Source organism: Procambarus clarkii, chromosome 18 (genome assembly GCF_040958095.1).
Source record: "Procambarus clarkii isolate CNS0578487 chromosome 18, FALCON_Pclarkii_2.0, whole genome shotgun sequence".
NCBI lineage: Eukaryota > Metazoa > Arthropoda > Malacostraca > Decapoda > Cambaridae > Procambarus > Procambarus clarkii.
Window position 1 is genome coordinate 14,488,380 of NC_091167.1, and position 26,523 is coordinate 14,514,902.

Genomic DNA, 26,523 nt, shown 5'->3' on the forward strand with positions numbered 1-26,523 from the left:
TTTAGCACTTTCAAATCGAGTTTGAGGAAGGGTCGAGGGTATGTTCCTTGAATATTTTGTTAAACAATATCAGAAGTAAAGTGAGGATTTTAATTAAACACTTTCGCGCTAACCGGACTCACCGAGGAGTCCTGTTTCGCCTAACGCTACAGCATAGTGGACATAAAGTTATGTCCTCTTTTAAAATATTTGTATAAAATTCAATTTTTATCCGATTTACTTTGGGTTTGTTTCAAACTGCGCGCCATGAGGCTCTCTTTCTCACCACTAGGCTGCATGGTACAATAAGTTCATGAAAGGTTTGGACCACTTCGATCAAATGGTATTATGTCCCAAACGGGTTGCAGGTGGGTGACTTTAGCCGTTTATACTGGTAATGCTTCCCCCATATCATGTATTATATGCACATGTCTGTTTAGGGAATTTTATTCCGATCAATGTACAACCAAAAATAACTGTGTGCAACAAGTATAAACTTGACAAACATAACAAAAGTAAAAACATTTCGTGTGTGTTTGACGCTCACTGATATGTTCCAGCGTTGTTTTATATTTGGCGCTATTCTATCTTACGCTTTGTTGATCTTTTTTACCTACGGGCTCATAGAACATTCTATTGCAAAAACATTGACACAAAAATGAATGACGTACATAGAAAATTAATGTCATGAGAGTGAAATAAGTATAAACTTTCAAAGCGCCGTGCGTCGTCCCGTCACCGATACCGGGTAACAATTTCACCAATTCCCACACTCTTGCGGGCGGGCTGCAATCATTATTCTACGCTTATATTCATATCACCGTGTTGGGAATTTCATTGCGAGTTCATTGATACCAAAATTAACGCTGTAGGACAAGTGTGGAGGTGATAACAATCCCAAGAGTAAAAACATTTTGTTGCTGTTGGGCGCTCACGGCGAGTCATCTTCGTAGTTATTTATTTGGTGCTGGTATCCCTATACGTTTCGTGACTTTTTTTTACTAATGTTCTTCTAGAGAATTTTATTGCGAACACGTTGGTACCAAAATGAAATACGTAGCTCAAGAACTAAGGTAAGCAGAGTAAAAAGAGTATACACATTTTTGTTTTTACGCTTACGCGGCAAAATGCCGGGAGCACTTACAGTTGTTTTTTTTACATTCGCCAAGAGCCGGAAAGTGTTATGAATAACAAAAAATGTTATGGAATGTTAGAGTGAAATAGGAGGTGAAGTATTTCAAGCAATTTACCATTTAAATCAATTAAGTCAAATAATAGCGATCCAAAATGGATAATCATAGGACTAAAAATAAACATATAGGGAAATTATGTCTATAAAAGAGTGTGTTTGTCTATTCAAGGTAAGGAGCATGAAGCTTGGACTAGCCTCGCCAAACTTAGCAGGGTGACTGCGTAAACTGTGCAGGGATGTAGTATACATGGGCTAAAACCTTTGATAAGGAACCACATAAAAGACTGGCAAGGAAATTACAGGCCCATGGAATAAATGGTAGAATATTAGAATGGATAAAAGTGGCTGAAACAAAGAACACAAAGGGTCGTACTAAATGGATCCAAATCTGACTGGAGAAATGTGTAAGTGGGGTACTTACTGGGGGTACATTTTGGGGCCAACCTATTTATCATTTACATCAGTGACATAGATGGGAATATTACAAACCACATCATCAAATTTGCAGATGACACAAAGATATACGGTAAAGTGGGAATAATGCAGGCGGTGAGTCACAATAACGTGGCTAAAGTATGTTGACCAGACCACACACTAAAAGGTGATGGGACGACGACGTTTCGGTCCGTCCTGGACCATTCTCAAGTCAATTCATAAACTTGTGAATGGTCCAGGACAGACCGAAACGTCGTCCCTTCACCTTCTGGTGTGTAATCTGGTCAACAAGTGGGAATAATAATGATATTGGAGCCCCTACAAAAAGTTACTTGAACTCCACAAATGGTCAGAAGACTAGCAAATGCTTTTTAATTTTGACAAATGCCATACCCTGCATGTGGGGCCTTGGAGTCAAAATCCACTACTCACTGAAAGTTGCACAGCAGGTAGGAGCAGCAGTCACAAAAAGGCTAACCAAACCCTTGGAATAATCAAGAGTACCTTTGACTTTTAAGGAAAGGAAGGTGATGATTCAATTGTAAAAGTCTCTGGTGCAGCCCCATTTGGATTACTGTATCCAAGCATAATAACCCCATCTTCAGAAGGACATAGCTGCTCTGGAGAAAGTGCAATATTGGGGAGCCGGTCGGCCGAGCGGACAGCACGCTGGACTTGTGATCCTGTGCCCCCTCCCCGCTCAGCTCGTTGTCGCCGTGTGGGGGCTTAGTGGGCGGCTGCCGGAGTGTGATGCTCCTTGGGACGGTCCTCTGTCCTTTTCTAGCCTTGTGCTCCTTTTGCCGTCCTCTCCAATTCTGCTGGGCATCTTTTCCTTTTCCTTCTGTTTCGTTTTTCTCCCCCCTCTTCTCCTATCTGCTTGCCGTTTCCTACCGACCTTTTGCTCGTTCTGGTTCTTCCCTTGGACTTCTTCTATTTTGACGCCCGGGTGCTTGAGGAGGCATACTCATGCACCCGTAGAACTGCAGTACCCGACGTCGAGAGCGAGGGGAACCTTTTATTGTCAATCCCCACTTCGTCACTGAACCCGATCTCGACGGACTGTCGGTTTCTTAAGGTGGCGTTTGTGGGGCGTATACTCGCGACGCACCCCTAGGAGGCCCCGACAAGATCGGCGATAGCTTCTTGTTGGGTGTCCTGCCTCTAATTGTGGCTCCATGGTGGGTGTGGGGGCACATTCGTGAGTGAATTCTTTCTTTCGTCAAGATGATTACCCCTGCTTCGGCTTCTTCTGGTTTACCTTCTCAGGCTCGTGGGGTGGGCGACCAAGCCCCCGAGTCGGTCCGTATTGGAAGACCGGGCTCTGTAGCCTCCGCTGCATTGGGCCCCGACCTTGCTCCTCCTTTGGCCTCTCTGACTCCTTCCTCTGGCTCCCCTCCCTCCTCTGTGGTTGGGTCGAGCCCCAAGCCCCCAGTGGTGACTACCTCGTCCCCTGGCGTGGCTCCTTCTCTAGTTGTAACTACTGCGCCTTTTAACCCCTCTCTCTCTGGGGGTTCTCACCGCCGTCTTCGTCACGGCCGCCCTCGCTCGATTCCTTCCAGTTCTGCTACCTATCAAGCCTTGTTTGGTCCCGCTTCATGGGCCAAATATTTTGATCTCCTCCCTCTTGATTCTGCGCCTCCTGACGATTTCTCCCTCCATCGACATCTCATTGATTCCGTGGATGCCTCCATTACTTTCAACCCCACTCGTCTCGGTACACGTGTCGTTGCTGCTCCTTCTCAGGATGCTGCTTCCCGCTTGGCTGCCTTATCCTGCCTTGGCGAGACCCCCGTTCGGGTCTCGAAGAACGTTCAGTTGAATGCCAGTGTTGGCACTATTTTGCTCCCGCCCCATGTTGCGACCGGTGTTCGGGACCTACGCGACTGCCACGACGATATTCGACATATCCTCGCTGCCCAGGGCCATTCTATTCTCCAGGTGGACACGTTTACTCGTCCCCCTCGTGGTAGTCGCCGTCAACCCCTCCGGGTTGTGAAGATTACCTTTGATGGTAGGACCCTTCCACCCTCTGTCATTCTTGCTGGTGCCAGGTGCTCTGTCCAGGAGTACATTCCTTCTCCTCGGCTCTGCAACAAGTGCTGGAGGTTTGGGCATGGTGCCCTCCGCTGCTCCGGGACTGTCTCTCTCTGTCCTTTGTGTGGTGGCGAAGGTCACTCTAAGTCGGAGTGCGCTTCTCCCCAGGCTCGTTGCCTCAACTGCGGTGAGGCCCATCCTACCTTCTCCCGTGCGTGTGTCCATTACAAGCTTGAGGCAGCCGTCCTCAACTTGAAGCACCGGGAGCGTTTATCTTTTCCTGAGGCGAGGCGCCAGGTTCGCCGGCTCCCGCCTTATGCTAATATCTCTTATGCTCGCGTGTTGCGCTCTTCCTCTCCTCGTCCTTCCCGCCTTCCTCAGACTCACAACCGTTTCCAGGCCTTGGACCCTGATGCGCCCACTGCCCCCTCCTCTGTCCCTTTGGGTTCTCTCCCGAAGGATCCTCCTCCTGGTCCTCTGTCTGGGGTTCCCCTTCCTTCTACCCGGTCTGTCGTGTCTTCTGTGTCTCCTTCCTCGTCCCCCTCCGATCCTCCTTCCCATCCTCTTCCTCCATCTATCGGCTCTCCCCGCCGCCTGTCGGTGCGGGCGGATGTCCATCGCTCTCCTAACGGCCGTCGTGTGTGCTCTCGTTCGGCTTCTCCTGTTGAGACACTGGAATCCGTTGCCCGGTACGTAGTTGCTGGGACACCGGTCTCTTTAAGTCAGAAGCGTAAGCCTGGCTCCTCTCCTTCCTCTTCCCCGGCGGGTAAGAAGGCTTCGCTTTCTTCCTCAGCTCCTCCTTCTGGCTCTGTTGCTCCTTCCCCTCCCGTTTCAGTGCTTGCGCCCTCTGTTCCTGCTATGGAGGTTTCTTTGGCCCCTGCTTCCCTTTCGGTTGCTGCTCTTGCTGGGGTGCGCTCCTCTCTTTCTACTCCCCCTCTTCCTGCTGCTGTCCTTGACTGCTCCTCTCCGTTGTCTCCTCCTCCTCCTCCTCCTCCTCCTCCGGACCCTGCCCGCCCACCTCTGATCTGTTCTCCCGTTTCCTTCCCTCCGTCTTTGCTCAGTTTACCCATGCCCCCTAACCCTGACTTTGCTGACCTGATCCGACCCTGATATTCTTTAACGTGCTCTGTTGGTCTTTCGCCTTTGTTTCTTCCTTGTTCTCTGTTTTTGTCCTTTCTCTTCTCGTCGTTGTCCATTCTTCAATGGAACGTTCGAGGTTATTACGCCAATTTCCTCGAACTCCAACTTCTGGTTTCGCGGTTTTCGCCCCTTTGTGTCTGTCTCCAGGAGCCGATGCTTGGTGCTCGTCCTGGTCGTTTTCGTGGCTATTCCTTTCTCTCCCCCCCCCCAGCCATTGCTGGGGCTTCTAATTCTTCTGCTCTCTTGATTCGGGCTGATGTTCCCTTTGTTCCTTTACTTTTTCCTTCGCCTCTCCATTGTTCTGCTGCTCGTATCTTTGTGGGGAAATGGTACACAGTTTGTTCCATTTATCTCCCCCCGAGTGTCCCGCTCTCTCTTCCTGATTTGAAACACCTCCTAGACTCCTTGCCGGAGCCTGTGCTCCTGCTGGGTGACTTCAATTGTCGTCATTCTCTTTGGGGTGACGTTCTGACGAATACCCGGGGTCGCCTCCTTGAGCCGTTTCTCCTCTCTTCTTCCCTGTCTCTTCTGAATTCTGGTGAGCCCACTCATTTGGACTCTCGAACTCGCACCCTTTCTTGTCTTGATCTTTCTCTCTGCTCTTCTTCTCTTTACTTAGATTTCACATGGCAGGTTCTTGATGACCTCCATGGAAGTGATCATTTCCCCATCCTTGTTTCCTTTTTCTCTTTTCGCTCTTCCCTCTCTTTCCCTAGGTGGCAGTTTGCTAAGGCGGACTGGACCCTATTTTCCCTCAGTGCTACTCTCTCTGACCTCTCCCTTCTGCCCCTCTCTCGCGCTCTCCTCCTTTTTCATGACACTGTCTTCGACGCTGCCCTCCGCTCTATTCCTCGCTCTTCCTCTCGGGGTCCACGGAAGTGCGTTCCCTGGTGGAATGCGGACTGTGCTCGGGCTGTCCGCTGTAAGCGTGCAGCCTGGAAGAAGCACCGCCGTAGGCAGACGACCGATTCTTTTCTTTTCTTTCGGAAAGCGAGTGCGGTGGCCCGTAGGGCCATCCGTACGGCTAAACGTGAATGTTAGGCATCTTATGTCTCGACAATTACGTCCGAAACCCCTCTGGCCCAGATCTGGAAGCGTATCCGCAAGATAGCGGGTAAGTTCGTTCCCGATGTTTCACCGGTCCTTCACCTCCATGATACTCTTGTGGCGGACCCGTTGCAGGTCGCTTCCGAACTGGGTTCCCACTTTTCTTCTGTTAGCTCTGGTCTTCATCTTCCCCAATCTTTCCTTCTTCGTAAACCTGTCCTTGAGTCTCGTCCTTTAGATTTCTGCACTCATCTTCAGCTTCCCTATAATGATCCCTTCTCTCTCTCTGAACTTCGTTCTGCCCTGGCCCTCTGCGGTTCTACGGCGGCGGGCTCCGATGGTATTCATTATGAGATGCTTCGCCATCTCCCTCCGAGCACGTCTCAGTATTTACTGAGTCTGTATAATCGGATCTGGGAGTCGTCGTCAGTCCCTGAGGACTGGCTCGATGCCGTTGTCCTCCCTGTTCGCAAACCGGGGTCTCTGGGTACTTCCCCTAAGGACTTTCGCCCTATTGCTCTCACAAGTTGTGTCTGCAAACTCTTTGAACGTATGGTTAACGTTCGTCTGATGTGGTTCCTGGAACACCATCACCTCCTCTCCCCTTCTCAATTTGGTTTCCGCAAGTGCCGCAGCACGACAGATGTCCTGGTGAACTTGGAGGTCTATGTACGTACTGCTTTTGCTGCGAAGACCTCCGTTGTTGCCGTCCTTTTTGACCTAGAAAAGGCTTACGACACCACTTGGCGTTATCATATCCTATCTCAACTTCATTCTTTTGGCCTTCGTGGTCATCTCCCTCTCTTTCTCCGCAGCTTCCTCTCTCGTCGTTCCTTTCGGGTGCGCCTTGGTACCGCTCTCTCTCCCTCTTTTCAGCAATACGAAGGTGTGCCCCAGGGTAGTGTTCTGAGCACTACTCTTTTTCTGGTTGCCCTCAATGGTCTTCTTTCCTCTCTTCCTTCTGGTGTCTTCTCCGCTCTCTATGTCGATGATCTTACCCTTTGTTGTCAGGGTGATGATTCGCCTCTCCTTCAACGCCGGCTTCAACTTGCGATTGATGCCGTGTCGTCTTGGGCCACAGGTCATGGCTTCAAGTTCTCTACTTCTAAGACTTGTGCCATGACTTTTACGCGGAAACGGGTTGTTCTTCGTCCCTCTTTGTCACTTTATGGTCATCCCCTTGAATACAAAGATTCCGCGAAGCTTTTGGGGTTATTCCTTGACACTCGTTTGTCTTGGTCTCCCCATATCTCTTACCTCCGTGTTGAGTGCTCTAAGTCCCTTACCCTCCTTCGGGTCTTGTCCCATACTTCTTGGGGGGCGGATAGGCGCACTCTCCTTGCTTTACATTCCTCTCTCGTCCTGTCTAAGCTCGATTATGGTTGCCCTGCTTACTCGTCTGCTTCTCCTTCTACTCTTCGCCGTCTTGATGCTTTGCACCATACTGGGTTGCGCCTCAGTTCTGGTGCCTTTCGTTCGACTCCCGTCCTTAGCTTGTATGTTGACACTGGCTTCCTGTCTCTCCAGGACCGCCGTGATCGCTACTGTCTTCGCTATCTTGCGCGGTCCTTGCAACATCCTTCCTCTCGTCTCTGTCGTGCTTTAACTTTTACCCCTCCTGCGGTTCCTGTTCCTCTTCACCACCTCCCTCTTTCTGTCCGGTTATCTCGCCTGCAGGATTCTCTTTCCGTTCGTATTTCTGATGTTTCTCCTCGTGTTGTTCCTTCTTTGCCCCCGTGGAGGGTCCCTCTTCCGCGGTTTTGTACATCCTTGACTCGTATCACTAAAGCTTTTACCCCTCCTACAGTTCTAAAACGCCTTTTCCTCGAGCACTTTTCTTCTCACTCCCGCTCCGTTTCTGTCTTCACCGATGGGTCTAAGTCAGCGGACGGTGTTGGCTACTCTGTTGTTTTTCCTGATCGCACTTATATGTGTCGCTTGCCTCCGGAGACTAGCATCTTTACAGCGGAACTTTATGCTATTCTCTATGCTCTTCGTCTCCTGCTTTCTCGTTGTCAGTCTTCCTTTGTGGTTGTTGTTGACTCTCGTAGTGCCCTCATGGCTCTCGGGTGCTTTAATCCAGTTCATCCGGTAGTTGTCGAGATCCAGCATTGGCTGTTTCTCGTTCACAGTAAATTTAAGTCGGTTGAGTTTTGTTGGGTTCCCAGCCATATTGGCGTGTCTTTAATGAGCGTGCGGATGCTGCCGCTAAGGAAGCTGTCCGCTCTTGTCCCATCTCTCGTAAAGGCATTCCGTATTCCGACTTTTACCCGGTTATCCATTCCTCAGTCCTTACCCGTTGGCAGGCTTCTTGGTTGTCTGTTACTGGTAACAAGCTACGTACTCTTAAATGTTGTGTTTCCTCGTGGCCGTCCTCCTTCCACCGTAACCGGCGGTGGGAAACAGCTCTAGCGAGGTTGCGTATTGGCCATACTCGCTTAACCCATGGTCACTTGATGGAGCGCCGCCCTGCTCCTTATTGTCCTAGTTGCCTTGTCCCTCTTACGGTCGTGCATGTCCTTCTTGAATGTCCTGACTTCCAGGACGAGCGTGTGTCTTGCTTTCCGACCGCCCCTCGCGGTCACCTGTCCCTCGATAGAATTCTTGGTGACTCGGATACTTTTGATATCGTTCGCCTTATGCGTTTTTGTTCTCGTATTGGCATCCTTGGTGATATTTAGCGCCCTCTGATTATTTTGCGTATTTGATGGTGCTACATAGCCTTCCCGGTTTGGTGCCTTCTTTTGATAATTACTTACTTACTTGTGATCCTGTGGTCCTGGGTTCAATCCCAGGCCCTGGCGAGAAACAATGGGCAGAGTTTCTTTCACCCTATGCCCCTGTTACCTAGCAGTAAAATAGGTACCTGGGTGTTAGTCAGCTGTCACAGGCTGCTTCCTGGGGGTGGAGGCCTGGTCGAGGACCGGGCCACGGGGACACTAAAAGCCCCGAAATCATCTCAAGATAACCTCAAGATAACTGGGCAACAAAAATCATTCCAGAGCTAAATCATCTCACGTATTGGGAACGGTTGAGGGCCACAGAGCTAACAACTCTGCAAACCAGGCATGACAGGGCAGATCTCATTGAAACTTTTAAAATACTGAACAATTTGGTGGATGTTGATCCGGAAAATATCTTCAAAAGGTCTAATGTGACGAAAACAAGGAGCAACAGTTTCATTGTTGTTACAGATTCAGCTACTCTGAACAAGTTCCAAGTAGCATGGGCTATGGTGAGCCCGTAACTTACCTGGCACAGGAGCGGGGCAAGTAGCACGGACTATGGTGAGCCCGTAGAGGACTTACCTGGCACAGGAGCGGTGCTGTGGGAGCGATAAGTTTCAAGCTCGACAAGATACAATGCAGGACTGAGAACAGGAGATGCTTTTTCACCCACAGGGTCATAAACCAATGGAACTGCCTACTAGCTGAAGCCGTAAATGCCAAGACTCTTTGAATTTCAAAATCAAACTGGAAAAGATTATCAAGGCTAATGGGGGGACTTTTAACAAGCCGCTGGCTTACTGTTATCATTGAGGTCACTAGTGGAAGTGGCCCTCGGGTAAATCCAGGCTTCTTAATAGGTAAATAGTACATTGTCTGTTCCATTTCTCCCTATGTGTTCCTCTTTCTCTTCCCAATCTTAGCCACCTCTTGGACTCATTACCAGAGCCTTTGCTCCTTTTGGGTGATTTTAATTGTCTCCATGCACTCTGGGGTGATGCATGATGTGAAAATTTCCCCTTAGGCCAAAATCTGATGAATTAAAAATGGTAGCATTTTGCAAAATTGATGTGATGTCCTGTTTTCTGTATGTGGGTCCTAGGATAGGTTAGGTTTGGGCAGTTTAGTACAGTTTAGTGACGTTGGGAATGCTCGGGAGAATGGGCCGTCTCAATGACTTTCATAACAGTGACCGTTTCCTCATACTCGTAATCCAATTTTTTTTCTGCCCTCTCCTCTTGTTTGGTGGCAGTTTGATAAGACGGACTGAAATCTTTTCACCCTCTGCGTTCCTCTTTCCAACCTATCCGATTTGCCTTCCTCTTAATGGTGCTACATAGCCTTCATGGCTTGGTGCCTTCTTTGATAATTACTAACTTGCCTTCCTCTTGAGCCCTCCTACTTTTTCACAACACTTTATTGGATGCTACACTGCTCTATTCCTTACTATGCTTCCCATGGCATTTGGAAGTGTGTTCCCTGGTGGAATTCAGATTGTACTCGTGTGTTATGCTGTAAGCATGCAGCCTGGAAAAGACATTGATACCGACTGACTCCTGAATCTTTCATTTTGTTTTGAAAGGTGAGTGCGGTGGCCCGTAAAGTCATCCATCCAGCTAAACAGAAGAGTTAGAGATTGTCTCCACCATTACAGTTGACACCCCTCCCCCAGATCTGGAAGAAAATGATAAGATTGCTGGTAAATTTGTTCGAGACATATCACCAGTTGTCTGTAGTAGGAAGCAGTCTGTATCTGCCATCTACCAAGTCAGTCACCCAGAACGGTAGGAATCCCAAAACAAACTACAGCCAGTGAAAAATTGCTAACCGAAAGCTGAACAAGCAAGCAGAACTTCCCAATCAGAAAATAAACAAACAAACAAGCATTTAGTCACCACAGCCACCGCGCCGCTGTCTGCTCAACTGCACAAGGGGGAAGGGGATCCCGAACCTCCCGTGACAGCTACCCAATCCCAGTTCTGTGGCGTTGAGTGGTGATCGATTGACTCTGGCTCCAATCCTTGAGCAGTGCTGTGCCTTGTGGTGTTGTGCTGCAATGTGGTGGTGTATGAGCCAGGAATAATTCCAGAAGTACAGTACTGGGGCTGCATATGCCTAGGGTCCTCTTCCCCCAGGTGCCCTGTAACTACTGCCATTGCGGTTTAGGGTTATCTACCACAAGCCGTTTGGGAACTACCTCTGCAGGGTTCTTTTGCTGCTCGGTGATTGGCCGTCCTTGGGGTCAGTTGGGGTTGTTCCTGCCTCTGTTTGCCCTTTGGTAGGAGAGAGTATCGTTGCTGGCTGGGGCACAAGGTACTATGCAGCTGTCTGATATATGCATAGTGGCTGGTTCTGTTCCCCTGGGAATGTTGTACTTTTTTTTTTTTTCCTGGTGGGGATCTACCTTGTGTGGCTGTTGGCCCACTTGCATTTCTGTGGCGAGCCCCTTCGGCTCCCCAGAGCTATACCAGGCTGATGTGCACATATTAGACTGTGGCAACAATCAATCAATGGAGTTCTAGGCCTACCGTGGACCAGAGCCAGAACCTGGCCCCTCAAGAAGAGGCACGAGGAGCAATTGCCTAAAGACACCCCCTGTGTAATTGGAAGCAGTCTTTGTCTGCCATCTACCAGGTCGAGCACCTAGAAAGGTAGGAATTCTAGAACAAACTACTGCTGGTCAAAAATTGGAAACCGAAAGCTGAACTAGCAAGTAGAACCCCCCAATCAAAAACAAGCAAACAACCGTCGCGCATCCATCTGTGCAAACCCCCTCCCCCTCCCCAGGAGGAGGGACAGTCCCAAACCTCCATGCCGGCTGCTCTCCTCAGATCAAGAGGCTGTTGTGTCGGTGGCAGTCGATCGACTCTGACTCCATCCTTTGAGCAGTGCTGCATAGTGATGTTTTTGTTCAGTGTTAGTGGTGAGCTAGCCAGGAGTTACACACGAGTACTGGGGCTGTATATACCTAGGGCTGCCTCCCCTAGGTGCCCTGTAAGTACTGCCCATGCAGCCTAGGGTTATCTTCCCCTGAGCCATTCGGGAACTACCTCTGCTAGGTTTTGTTGCTGCTTGGTGATTGCTTGCCTTTGGGGTTCAGCTGGGGTGGTTCTTACTCCTGTTTGCCCTTGGGTAGAAGGTAGTTTCATCGCTGAAGGGGGTGCGAGGAACTGTGCTGCTGTCTGATATACTCATAGCGTCTAGTTCTGTTTCCCTGGAGACGTGCTTTTGCGGGGTTTTTCTTTAGTTTTTGTTTTGTTTTGCCTGGTGTGGCGGTAGAACCACTTGTATGGTTTTGGTGGCCCTCCACTAGGTCCCCGTGCTTACACACGTCGCAGGCGTTCAGCTTTTAGTTTGTTGATTTGGTAGCTCTGGGATAATCGGTTAGCAGTACCTTGCCTGGGCTTCCCTTAGCAGTCAGCCTAAGGGCCCTGGAAACCCCCATTGGAGCTTATTGGTCCAATGTAGGAAACCTCTTGAGTCCCACCTCGCTTTGTGCGAGTTTGAAGTTTGCTCTGTCCCCTTGTTTCTAGGTGACATTGACTGTCTTTGCCTCCGCTATGCTGTGTTGTTGGGTCGATGACATCTTTGACCCAGAGTCTTGTGAGTGGTGTTCCTTGCATGTACTCCAGTTCACCCAGTCCACTGTTACTGATATTCAGGTTCAGGCAGCTTCTGTGTTGCATGCGAGGTTAAGTTGCTGTAACGCACTGTTGGTTGCCTTTTTGGATGCCCCGCGGCTGCCTCGTTTGGATTATAGCGACCCGGATTTGGGGGAGTTAGTCGCCTCGACTTTGGTTTTGTCCGCACCCCTTTGTCCTTCCCCTGCTGTGGTTCATCCTGCTCCCCCCTTTCCCCTGCTCCCAAACGTCTGAGGGTTTCGGAGGTGGGGCAGGGTTTTCTAGGTGGCGAGACTCGAGCAGCTTCGGGGACTGTCCCTTCCTAATCGAGGGCGGAGGTTTTTGAGCCTGTTCTTCCTGCCGGGGCTTTCAGGTCGCACCAGCGGACCCCCTTCATCCCTGCTTTTCCAGTGGACTCTGCATTTCTCCAGAGGCAGAGGGTTTGGAGGACAGCTCTTCCTCGGGTCCTGATGTGGGGGATCCTGGGGCTGGGGAGGAATTGACTTGGGGGTCTTGGGCCCCGTTTGACGTCACTTAGGTTTTGGTACCTTCTGAGTGGGGCTTATTGTTACAGGGGGTGGGGTTTTCTTATCCTCCTTCCCTCTACGAGTTTGATATGGCGTCGGCTCCTCCGTGGCTTCGGTTCTGGGTACCCTTGGGTACTTCGGTTCCTTCCTTCCTTCCGGAGGTTTTTGACTCTCCGCATCCCGCCTCATGAGGTGTGGGAGACTCATGCGGCTTACCTCCTGCGTGACCTGGATTACGCCTCGATAATGGATCCTGCCTCTTTTGAGTTCGGTTCTTCATTTCTTTCCTATGTTCGTTACAAGATTACGGAGTCATCCTGGTTGGCAAACTGTCCTCTCTTTTCATTGGGGGCGTGGGTATCTGTTCTGTCGGTCCTGCACGCTTGAGTGGCGAGAGGCTTTTATGGTTGTTCGGTCCTGTTTCTTTTCCTTTCTCGAGCTATCTTCGGACTGGCTTGAGGAGGATGTGGAAGCGCTGGGTGCCGGTCCTGCGTCTGGTGCGCTGGTCTCGGCGGTGTGGGCATCGGCTGCCCTGTTAAAGCTATTTGCGCCAATCTTGTGGGAGGCGGTGTCTCTCTTCTTTGCTTCTCGTCTCGCTTGCCGTCTGGCAGTGCTTGTGCAGTCCTTGGAATCCGGTTGGGCCCTGGCTCTTAGGTTTTCTACGCCTTTTTGTCCTTTCCTGTTTGCATAGTCTGTGGTGGTGCAGTATCTGCAGGCAGCTTTTTCTAGTTGTCATCCCATGTCGGACTTGTTTTTTCTTCGGGGGGAGGGGGGGGGGGGCGTGTGGGCTCTTCCCGGAATGGTTATGCTAGGGCTCGGGGTTCCTCCCATCGTGGTAGGCCAGTGGTGCCAGTTTCAGAGCCGGTGCAGCTTTTGGAGCCAACAACGTATGGTCAGCATGATGATCGCCCTGCTCGTCGGTCGGCTTCTCGTAAGGGGCGTTGGCCCTTTTGCAGGTCACCCCCATTAACGGGGAGGGAGGAAGGGAGGCTCGCGCTGGTTGCTCATGCCTGATCCCACGATTCATGGGGGTTTCGGGTCGTTTCTTGAGGCCTGCGGTGGCATTGGGTGGCCCCTCCTCCAACGGGGGGTTCAGGTCTGGCAGGGCAGGCCTCTTCTGCGCTTTGTCAGGTCATCTTAGAGTGGGTTCACATGGGTGTGGTCAAAACGTCCTTCTCCCTCGGGTGGGTTTCCCGCCTGTTCCCAGTACCAAAACGGGACTGCGTGCACCTGCGGTTCATTCTGGACTTGTCCCGTCTGAACCCCTGGGTCTTTTGCCCCTCCTTTCAGATGATTTTTGTCCCAGGGCCATCTTCTCTTGGAGCCAGGTGCTTGGATAGTGTCCCTGGACCTTTAGGATGCGTATTGGCACGGCCCGATTCATCCAAGGTTCAGGGACTGGCCCAGTTTTGTTGTGGGGTGTCAGGCTTACAGCTTTCATATGCAGGCGATGAGTCACAATAACACAATAACGTGGCTGAAGAATGTTGACCAGACCACACACTAGAAGGTGAAGGGACGACGATGTTTCGGTTCGTCCTGGACCATTCTCAAGTCGATTGTGCACAATCGACTTGAGAATGGTCCAGGATGGACCGAAACGTCGTTGTCCCTTCACCTTCTAGTGTGTGGTCTGGTCAACATTACCGCTTTCATTGCCTTCCATTCGGCTTGAATCTGGCACCTCGCGTTTTCACACACCTTACCCGGGTCGTGGTGGCCTGTTTGTGTATCTTAAGAGGTTAGAGTTCTGGTCTACCTCAATGACTGGCTGGTGTGGGCTCCCAGCCAGTCTCGCCAGGGATTTGGTTCTTTTCCAAGCTCACCGGGTTCGGGTTAGTGGTGAATTGGAGGACGTCCCATCTGGTTCCCTCTCAAGTTTGGACATGGCTGTGTCTTGTGTGGGACTCTCGGACTGCCTCCTTGTCTCTTCCTCCGGAAACTCTGCTGTGGCTGCAGTCCCACCTTCAGCTGTTTCTGGAGGGGCTCCTGGGTCAGGAGGTGGTGGCTTGAAAGTTTGTGTGGTAGTCTGAACTTTGTCGTTTTGGTCTACCCGCCGGGCCGGGTTAGGCTTTGTCGGCTGTTCTGGTTCCTTCGGGTTCCTCCGCCACTCTCGCGATTGGTGGGTTCGGCCTCCTGGTGCCTTCCATTGGCTGCTGCATCGCCGGCTTCCTCTTCTGTTTTTTTCGGGGTTCAGTGCCTTGGTGCCTACCCGAGCTCTCGCTCGATGGATTCATGGACGCGTCTTCTCTTGGCTGCGGCTTTGTGCCCAATGGCCTGGACGGGCCCACAGAATGGTGTGAGAGTTGGCGGCCGTGTGGATCTCACTTTGGAGGATTTGGGTCACTCAAGGTTCCACGATCCGGCTCCATTTGAAAGTGCGTTCCCTGGTGGAATGCTGACTGTGCTCGGGCTGTCCACTGTAAGCGTGCAGCCTGAAAGAGACACCGCCGCCGGCAGACGGCCGATTCTTTCCTTTGGTTTCGGAAGGCGAGTGCGGTGACCCGTAGGGTCATCCGTATGGCTAAAAGTGAATGTTGGATGTCATATGTCTTCACCATTACATCCAAAACTCCTCTGCTGCAGATCTGGAAGCATATCCGCAAGATAGCAGATAAATTCGTTCCCAATGTCTCACCGGTCCTTCACCTCCGTGGTACTCTTGTGGCGGACCCGTTGAGTGTTTGAACCCCAGTTTGGTCGCTAACGAACTGGGTTCCCACTTTTCTTTTGATAGCTCTGGTTCTAGTCTTCCTCAATTTTTCCTTCTTCATTAACCTGTCCTTGAATCTCGTTCTTTAGATTTCTGCACTCCTCTCCGACTTCCCTATAATAATCCCTTCTCTCTCTGAACTTCGGTCTGCCCTGGCCCTCTGCGTTTCTATGATGGCGGGCTCCGATGGCATTCATTTTGAGAGGCTTTGCTATCTCCTTCCATGCACGTCTCAGTATTTACTGAGTCTATATAATTGGATCTGGGAATCATCGTCAGTCCCTGAGGACTGGCTTGATGTCGTTGTCCTCCCCGTTCGCAAACCTGGGTCTCTGGGGACTTTCCCTAAGGACTTTCGCTCTATTACCCTCACAAGTTGTGTCTGCAAACTCTTTGAACGTATGGTTAATGTTCGTCTGATGTGGTTCTTGGAACACTTTCACCACCTCTCCCCTCCTCAATTTGGTTTCCGCAAGTGCCGCAGCACAACGGCTGTCCTGGTGAACTTGGAGGTCTATATTCATACTGCTTTTGCTACGAAGACCTCCGCTGTTGCCGTCCTTTTTGACCTGGAAAAGGCTTACGACACCACTTGGTGATATCATATTCTGTCCCAACTTCATTCTTTTGGCCTTCGTGGTAATCTCCCTCTCTTTCTCCAAAGCTTCCTTTCGTGTCGTTCCTTTCGGATGAGGCTTGGTACCGCTCTCTTTGCCTCTTCAGCATTACGAAGGTGTGCCCCAGTGTAGTGTTCTAAGCACTACTCTTTTTTCTGGTTGCCCTCAATGGTCTTCTTTCCTCTCTTCCTTCTGGCGTCTTCTCCGCTCTCTATGTCAACGATCTTACCCTTTGCTGTCGGGGTGATGATTCGCCTCTCCTTCAATGCCGGCTTCAACTTGCAATTGATGCCGTGTCGTCTTGGGCCACCAATCATGGCTTCAGGTTCTTTACGTCTAAGACTTGTGCCTTACTCGGAAGCGTGCTGTTCTTCGTCCTTCTTTGTCGCTGTATGGTCACCCCATTGTGTACAAGGATTCTGCTAAGCTTTTGGGGTTGATTTTTGACACTCGTTTGTTTTCGTCGCCCCATATCTCTTACCTCCGAGTTGAATGCTCTAAGGCCTTTACCCTCCTTCAGGTGTTGTCCCATACTTCTTGGGGAGCGGATAGGCGCACTCTTCTCGCTTTACATTCCTCTCTCGTCCTGTCTAAACTCGATTATGGTTGCCCTGCTTACTCGTCTGCTTCTCCTACTCTTTGCCGTCATGATGCTTTGCACCATACTGGGTTGCGCCTCAGTTCTGGTGCCTTTCGTTCGACTCCCGTCCTCAGCTTGTATGTTGACACTGGCTTCCTATCTCTCCAGGACCGCAGTGTCGCTACTGTCTTCGCTATCTTGCACGGTCCTTGCAACATCCTTCCTCTCGCCTCTGTTGTGCTTTAACTTTTACCCCTCCTGTGGTTCCTGTTCCTCTTCACCACCTCCCTCTTTCTGTCCGGTTATCTCGCTTACAGGATTCTCTTTCGGTTCATATTTCTAATATTTCTTCTTGTGTTGTTCCTTCTTTGCCCCGTGGAGAGTCCCCCTTCCGCAGTTTTGTACTTCCTTAACCCGCATCACTACAGCTTTTATCCCTCCTACGGTTCTGAAATGCCTTTTCCTTGAGCACTTTTCTTCACATTCCCGCTCTGTTTCCATCTTCACCGGTGGATCTAAGTCCGCGGACAGTGTGGGCTAGTCTGTTGTTTTTCCTGACAGCACTTGTTTGTGTCACTTACCTCCGGAGACTAGCATCTTCACAGCGGAACTTTATGCTATTCTCTATGTTCTTCATCTCCTGCTTTCTCATTGTCAATCTTTGTTTGTAGTTGTCGTCGACTCTCGTAGTGCCCTCATGGCTCTCGGATCCTTTAATCCGGTTCATCCAGTGGTTGTTGAGATACAGCATTGGCAGTTTCTTATTCACAGTAAATTTAAGTTGGTTGAGTTTTGCTGGGTTCCCAGCCATATTGGTGTCTCTTTAAATGAGCGTGCGGATGCTGTCGCTATAGGGAAGCTGTCCGGTCTTGTCCCATCTCTTGTAAAAGTATTCCTTATTCCGACTTTTACCCAGTTATTCATTCTTTCATCCTTACCCATTGGCAGGTTTGTTGATCTTGTGTTACTGATAACAAACTGCGTTCTCTTAAGAGTTGTGTGTCTTCATGGCCGTCCTCCTACCACCGTAACCGGCGATAGGAAACAACTCTGGCGAGGTTGCGTATTGGCCATACTCGCTTAACTCAGGGTCACTTTATGGAGTGCCGCCCTGCTCCTTGTTGTCCATATTGCATTCTTCCTCTTACAGTCGTGCATATTCTTGTTGAAAGTCCTGACTTCCGGGATGAGCATGTGTCTTGTTTTCCGACCGTCCCCCGCGGTCGCTTGTCCCTCGATACTATTCTTGATGAATCTGATACTTTTGATATCGTTCGCCTTATGTGTTTCTGTTCTGGTATTGGCATCCTTGGTGATATTTAGCGCCCTCTGATTATTCCACACATTTGATGGTGCTACATAGCCTTCCCGGTTTGATGCCTTCTTTTGATAATTACTTGCTTACTTTTGTGGTTGTGTATTATTTGTGTTCATTTTTGTTTCATTTGTGTTTGAGAGTATGTATTAGTAAATGAGTATGATTTTGTGTGTAAAAATTATCCCGCGCATTTTCTTGAGAGGAGCGTTCCTGCACTCCACATGAGAGAGAGGGCTGAGACTCCACACACACAGGTTGTGTGGTGTGTGCTCGTGAGCTACTTTCCTCACTGTGTGAGGTTATTGACCTCCATTTATTTCTAAGTGAAGAGAACTGTATTCGTTAATCTGGTGAGTGAGATTTTTCCTTGTGTGTATTAACCCTTTTAATGTGGTTAAATAAATGTAATGCATGCACTTTGGTTGTTTCTTGAGTCCCGACAAGATAAAAATATGGTGCCGGTCCCACGTGGTCATTCTTGTGTTTGAAGTGTGTGTAAATGCCCATTGGTTCTACATCCCTAGTTTAAAGTTACGTACCTATACTCTAAATAAGATGGTAAGGATGGGTTTCGTGAGTTCGTACTCTAGGGTACGGCTTACATGCTTCGTGACCTTACATTTTAACTTCTTAAATTGATAAATACATGATTGGTGTTTTTTCTTTATTTGTGTGATAATTATATTTTATGATAATTAGTGAATACAAACACAAAATACTTAATTGTATGACATATAGAAACAGGAAAGGAAATGACAGGCTTTTGTCAAGCCCACCAGAGCTCTGGCACCTATAAAATTTGCACTGAACCCCTGCTTCTACCACCCCTTCCAATTATGAAATGCCTTTTCCTTTAACAATTTTTCTTTGCAATCACAGTACAGTATTACCCTATTCACAGATGGGTCTAAGTCTGCTAATGGTGTTGGTTACTCTGTAGTCTTTCCTGACCAAACCTTTCTGTACCGCCTGCCTCCGGAAGCTAGTATCTTCACAGCTCAACTATATGCAATTTTGTATGCTCTTCATCAACTGCTTTTCCAACATCAGTGCTCCTTTGTCATTGTAATTACCTAAGTGTAATTACCTAAGTGTAGTTACAGGATGAGAGCTACGCTCGTGGTGTCCCGTCTCCCCAGCACTCTTTGTCATATAATGCTTTGAAATTACTGACGGTTTTGGCCTCCACCACCTTCTCACTTAACTTGTTCCAACCATCTACCACTCTGTTTACAAAAGTGAATTTTCGTATATTTCTCCGGCAGCTTTGTTTCGTTAGTTTAAATCTATGACCTCTTGTTCTTGAAGTTCCGAGTCTCAGGAATTCTTCCCTATCAATTTTATCTATTCCTGTTACTATTTTGAACGTAGTGATCATATCGCCTCTTTTTCTTGTATCTTCTAGTTTTTGCATATTTAATGCCTCTAATCTCTCCTCGTAGCTCTTATCCTTCAGTTCTGGGAGCCACTTAGTGGCATGTCGTTGCACCTTTTCCAGTTTGTTGATGTGCTTCTTAAGATATGGGCACCATACAACCGCTGCATATTCCAGCTTTGGTCTAATAAAAGTCGTGAACAATTTCTTTAGTATTTCTCCATCCATGTATTTAAAAGCAATTCTAAGGTTAGAAAGTGTAGCATAGGCTCCTCGCACAATGTTCTTAATGTGGTCCTCAGGTGACATTTTTCTATCTAAAACCACCCCTAGATCCTTTTCTTTATCAGAATTCTTTAAAGATTTCTCACATAATTTATAGGTTGTGTGGGATCTATGTTCTCCAATTCCACATTACATAACATGGCATTTATTCACATTAAATTCCATTTGCCAAGTGTTGCTCCATATACTTATTTTGTCCAGGTCTACTTGAAGGGCATGGCAATCATCTAAGTTTCTTATCTTCCCTATTATCTTAGCATCATCAGCAAACATGTTCATGTAATTGTGTATTCCCACTGGTAGATCGTTTATGTAGACAATGAACATTACCGGTGCAAGAACTGAACCCTGAGGTACTCCACTCGTGACATTCCTCCAATCCGATACCTTGCCTCTGATTATGGCCCTCATTTTTCTGTCAGTTAGGAAATTTTTCATCCATGTTAGTAGCTTACCTGTCACTCCTCCAATATGTTCCAGTTTCCAGAACAACCTCTTATGGGGAACTCTGTCGAAAGCCTTTTTTAGGTCCAGATAGATGCAGTCAACCCAACCATCTCTTTCCTGTAAAATCTCTGTGGCTCGATCATAAAAACTTAGCAAGTTCGTTACACAGGATCTTCCAGATCGAAAACCATACTGTCTGTCTGATATTATAGCGTTTTCCTCCAAGTGTTCTACGCATTTAGTTTTAATTATTTTTTCCAATATTTTGACTATTACACTTGTCAATGATACAGGTCTATAATTAAGGGGGTCTTCCCTGTTTCCGCTTTTGTTGATTGGAACTATGTTAGCCTTTTTCCACACATCAGCTACAGCTCCTGTACACAGGGATGCCTGAAAAATCAGTTGAAGTGGAATGCTGAGCTCAGGTGCACATTCTCTCAGAACCCATGGTGAAACTCCATCTGGACCAACTGCTTTGTTCTTACTTAGCTCCTTGAGCATTTTTTCCACTTCGTCTCTAGACACCTCTATGTGCTCTATGTTGTTCTCTGAAATTCTTATTGTATCTGGTTCCCTAAAGATTTCATTTTGTACAAACACACTTTGGAACTTTTCGTTTAGTGTTTCACACATTTCCTTTTCATCTTCCGTGAATCTATTTCCCATGTTCAACCTCTGAATATTATCCTTTACCTGCAATTTGTTGTTTATGAATTTATAGAATAGACCTGGTTCTGTTTTACATTTGTCTGCAATCCCTTTTTCAAAATTTCTTTCTGCCTCTCTCCTCACTGCCGTGTAGTTGTTTCTCGCATCTTTGTATCGCTGGTATGTTTGGGGGTTTGGCCTCTTTCTGTATTGATTCCATTTTTGTCTTTTGGTCTCTAGCCCTCTCGCAATTTCTATTGAACCAATCCTGTTTCCTAGTTCTGCATCTCTGTTTTGGTATAAATTTTTTTGTGCCTTTATCATATATTTCACAAAACTTGACATACATCTCATTCACTTCCTTGCCTAGCATCAAGTCTGTCCAATTATACTCACTAAAAAAATTTCTAAGGTCACCATAATGTCCTCTCCTGAAGTCTGGTTTTTCAACTGCTTCAACCTCCTTATTTTCTTTCAGCTTATAACGCATTGCATACTTTATTCCCAAAAAGACATGGTCACTTTTACCCAAGGGAGGAAGGTACTGAATGTCAAATATCTCTTCCTCCTTCCTGGTAAATATCAAATCTAGCATGGAGGGAACGTCCCCTTCCCTCATCCTCGTAGCTTGTTTAACATGTTGATACAAGAATGTTTCCAGGATGAGGTCTACAAATTTACAGGTCCAAAAATCTTCTGTTTCAGCTTCCTATGCTAAAACTGTAATTGTGTTTGACTCTCGGCATTCTCATGGCTCTGGAGTCATTTAATTCTATGCATCTTGTGGTGGTAGAAATTTAATATTGGCGATTTCTATCTCTAGCAGATTTCAGGCAGTTGAGTGTTGCTGTGTTCCTAGTCATATTGACATTATCTTAAATGACCATGTGAATGCTGCTGCTAAGGAGTCTGTCTGCACTTGTCCTATTTCCCAAAAAGACATTCCTTACTCAGATTTGTGCTGTCATTTATTCATTGATCTGAGACTGTGGGCAGGGTCATTAGTTTTGCAATACAGGTAACAAACTGCATGCTCTTAAGTTAGGGTAGCGTGTCCCCTTGGTTTTCCTGTTGCCACCGTAATCATCGGGGGGAAAGGGCTCTGGCGAGGTTACATATTGGCCATGCGCACTTAACACACTGGCACTTAATGGGATGCTGCTCTGCTCCTTATTGCCTTGCTTCTCTAAGTCATGCACATTTAGAATGTCCTGATTTTCAGGATGTTTGTGTGTCTTGCTTCCCAGTTGTCCCTCATGGTCATTTCTGTCTCAGTAGAATCCTTAGTTCATCCGATAAATTTGATATTGCTCACCTCATGTGCTTTTGTTCTCACATTGGCATCATCAGTGACATTAATGCATTTTGAATATCCAGCGACACTGATGGTGCTACATAGTCTTCCCGGCTTGGTGCCTGCTTTTGATAATTACTTTACCTTCACCTGCCTTACATAAGTGCACCCCATCCCTTGCATTCATTGCATTATGTCCGTAGAAGCTCGTCGTGTTCCTGATGACTAATATTGCACTTGGCCTCCAATATTTGTCTAGTCTGTAATTGACAAGTGGGTCTAGATGTTAAGTGCAGGGCTAGTAGAATGGGTCAAGATGGGAGATGTGGTGATAGTAGAGTGAGACTTTGGTCAGGTATTATGTGCATGAAGAAGAAATGGAGTGCTACTGTCAGTGCCTCAGTTTGTGTAAACTGAGTCAAATAAAACCAAGACAAAACAGCACAAATGAGAAACTGATATCCAGGAATTCCATGAAACTCAAATAACTAGGATGAATTTAAAAGATACATTAGCTTTAAAGTTCTGGATACACAGTACCCCACTGTATTAGGTAGTGTTGCATAAATACATTTAATAATTTGACCTAGTAATTAATGTTTTTTTAAATTTTATGGTATTTAAGATACACCATCTGTTACCAGAATGATAGCGAACATCATGAGCTATAAGCCTTGCTAATGTTCTTTAATTTTTGTGAATACCATTTGTATTTTTTAACTTATCTGCATCATTTGCAACCATACAACTGGAAAAATAGTCATACTCCTCAAAAATCACAAGATCAAACAGTATTTATTGAGTAGATCACCATAAAATATTTAAAGTGTGAATATTGTCAGATTAGATCCATTAAATAAAAAAGAGGAGTTCCTTCACTTGTGCCATGGTAGTTGTTCATGGGGTTTATGTGGCCAGTTGGTCTGCAACTGTCTATATGGCACAAGTAAACCTGAAATTGTTTAATATATTCCTGTAGTCTTTAGCTTGGTGCTGTCTTTTTATAATTACTTAATATACCACTCATATTTTGGCATCATATTTGTACAGGTGAACTCGTTGAAAACTTACAGAAGATCTTCCCGCACCTGGTAACTACAACCCTCCTGATGAATAAAGGTTGCAGCTGTAATACTAGTCAGTTCGTACATGGTAAAAGCCCTCCAGAAACTTCCTGTTATGTTGATAGCTGCTGTCAAAATACACTAAGTCCTCGTCCTCCTGCAAGTGAAGAATGTTGTCAGAACATTACAAGATCAACTCCTTGTGAATGTGAGAGTAGCTGTCAGAATAATAATGTTACTCAAGATTCGTCCGGCAGACTAACATTCCTTGGCCGTGTTGCATATATGCCCAGTGAGTCGGACATTAGAGATTATCATTTTATTTATCTTGGACCCATTGGACCAACAGTGAACAGTCTATTGATGAGATTTTCTGAGAATACATTTTATTGTGTTAGTTCGGATGATGGATCAGTAGAAATCACCTCTGGTGTTCATATAGTCATGAAGCGCAGTGCTAATTTAGAAAAAGCTAAAGACGCTAAAATTATTGGAATATTAGTAGGTACTCTAGGAGTTGCTGACTGTCAACATGTAATATCAAAACTGAAAAGTATCATCAAAGCAGCAGGCAAGCGAAGTTATACCTTCGTTGTTGGTAAACCTAACGAACCCAAATTAGCCAATATCTCCGAGGTAGACACCTTCGTGTACGTGGCATGCCCCGAGACGTCAATTATTGAACGCAACACAGATCCAGTACTTTATAAGAAGCTTATTACTCCGTGGGAGCTGGAAGTGGCATTACTGTCGAGGCAAGAGTGGAGTCTTGCCTTTGAGACGGATTTCAGGCAACTGCTTCCAGGAGGGTCACGGTACATTGAGGTCGCCAGTGAACCAAGAGAAGAGGAGGTTAATGTTTCCTTGATAACCTGCAAAACTCAGGCTCTAGGTGTCAGGTAAGAATCTGATGATTAGTAAATTTAGATATTTCTATCTTAACTTTATTCACTCGTATATAAATATATGGTGAATAAAAGAAAAAATATATTTTTCCTATTTTTGAACCATAATATAAATAATAATAATAATAATAATAATATTGCTTGCTATTATAATATTTTATAAGATATACAGAAGATTAAATTATTTATTTTATTTAATTATATAAAAGAAGGTACATTGGGTTTGAGAGAGTACATAGCATTGATGATTTTACATTCTTGTAAAGCCACGAACACACACAGCATTTTGGCCAGTCATGCCTGAAAATTAACTTAGCGGTTAATTAACTTAGCAGTTCATTAGCTTAATGGTTATTTAACTTAGTGGTTAATTAGTAAGTACAGTACTGGTAAGTGTATATATTTTAAAGTCACTAATTACGCTCAGCCATTCGGGTATAACTTAAGATAATGAATCAAGACTTTCATTTTTGGGGCCCCCTCCCCGCTCAGCTCGTTGTCGCCGTGTGGGGGCTTCGTGGGCGGCTGCTGGAGTGTGATGCTCCTTAGGACAGTCCTCTGTCCTTTTCTAGCCTTGTGCTCCTGCTGCCGTCCTCTCCAATTCTGCTGGGCACCTTTTCCTTTTCCTTCTGTTTCGTTTTTCTCCCCCCTCTTCTCCTATCTGCTTGCCGTTTCCTGCCGACCTTTTGCTCGTTCTGGTTCTTCCATGGACTTCTTCTATTTTGACGCCCGGGTGCTTGAGGAGGCATACTCATGCACCCGTAGAACTGCAGTACCCGACGTCGAGAGCGAGGGGAACCTTTTATTGTCAATCCCCACTTCGTCACTGAACCCGATCTCGACGGACTGTCGGTTTCTTAAGGTGGCGTTTGTGGGGCGTATACTCACGACGCACCCCTAGGAGGCCCCGACAAGATCGGCGATAGCTTCTTGTTGGGTGTCCTGCCTCTAATTGTGGCTCCATGGTGGGTGTGGGGGCACATTCGTGAGTGAATTCTTAATTTCGTCAAGATGATAACCCCTGTTTCGGCTGCTTCTGGCTTACCTTTTCAGGCTCGTGGGGTGGGCGACCAAGCCCCCGAGTCGGTCCGTATTGGAAGACCGGGCTCTGTAGCCTCCGCTGCATTGGGCCCCGACCTTGCTCCTCCTTTGGCCTCTCTGACTCCTTCCCCTGGCTCCCCTCCCTCCTCTGTGGTTGGGTCGAGCCCCAAGCCCCCAGTGGTGACTACCTCGTCCCCTGGCGCGGCTCCTTCTCTAGTTGTAACTACTGCGCCTTTTAACCCCTCTCTCTCTGGGGGTTCTCACCGCCGTCCTCGTCACGGCCGCCCTCGCTCGATTCCTTCCAGTTCTGCTACCTATCAAGCCTTGTTTGGTCCCGCTTCGTGGGCCAAATATTTTGATCTCCTCCCTCTTGATTCTGCGCCTCCTGACGATTTCTCCCTTCATCGACATCTCATTGATTCCGTGGATGCCTCCATTACTTTCAACCCCACTCGTCTCGGTACACGTGTCGTTGCTGCTCCTTCTCAGGATGCTGCTTCCCGCTTGGCTGCCTTATCCTGCCTTGGCGAGACCCCCGTTCGGGTCTCGAAGAACGCTCAATTGAATCCCAGTGTTGGCACTATTTTGCTCCCGCCCCATGTTGCAACCGGTGTTCGGGACCTGCGCGACTGCCACGACGATATTCGCCATATCCTCGCTGCCCAGGGCCATTCTATTCTCCAGGTGGACACGTTTACTCGTCCCCCTCGTGGTAGTCGCCGTCAACCCCTCCGGGTTGTGAAGATTACCTTTGATGGTAGGACCCTTCCACCCTCTGTCATTCTTGCTGGTGCCAGGTGCTCTGTCCAGGAGTACATTCCTTCTCCTCGGCTCTGCAACAAGTGCTGGAGGTTTGGGCATGGTGCCCTCCGCTGCTCCGGGACTGTCTCTCTCTGTCCTTTGTGTGGTGGCGAAGGTCACTCTAAGTCGGAGTGCACTTCTCCCCAGGCTCGTTGCCTCAACTGCGGTGAGGCCCATCCTACCTTCTCCCGTGCGTGTGTCCATTACAAGCTTGAGGCAGCCGTCCTCAACCTGAAGCACCGGGAGCGTTTATCTTTTCCTGAGGCGAGGCGCCAGGTTCGCCGGCTCCCGCCTTATGCTAATATCTCTTATGCTCGCGTGTTGCGCTCTTCCTCTCCTCGTCCTTCCCGCCTTCCTCAGACTCACAACCGTTTCCGGGCCTTGGACCCTGATGCGCCCACTGCCCCCTCCTCTGTTCCTTTGGGTTCTCTCCCGAAGGATCCTCCTCCTGGTCCTCTGTCTGGGGTTCCCCTTCCTTCTACCCGGTCTGTCGTGTCTTCTGTGTCTTCTTCCTCGTCCCCCTCCGATCCTCCTTCCCATCCTCTTCCTCCATCTATTGGCTCTCCCCACCGCCTGTCGGTGCGGGCGGATGTCCATCGCTCTCCTAACGGCCATCGTGTGTGCTCTCGTTCGGCTTCTCCTGTTGAGACACTGGAATCCGTTGCCCGGTACGTAGTTGCTGGGACACCGGTCTCTTTAAGTCAGAAGCGTAAGCCTGGCTCCTCTCCTTCC

General features: G+C 47.9%; 1 protein-coding gene across 1 annotated transcript in view; it reads left to right on the plus strand.

Annotated features, from left to right (window-relative positions):
- Nucleotides 1-26,523, plus strand: part of LOC123754485 (2-(3-amino-3-carboxypropyl)histidine synthase subunit 2-like) — an 81,505-nt gene that overhangs the window by 49,836 nt on the left and 5,146 nt on the right. The window contains exon 6 of the mRNA XM_069326668.1: nt 23,031-23,943. Coding sequence (XP_069182769.1) covers nt 23,031-23,943 — 913 coding nt within the window. The remainder of the gene's footprint in view (nt 1-23,030; nt 23,944-26,523) is intronic.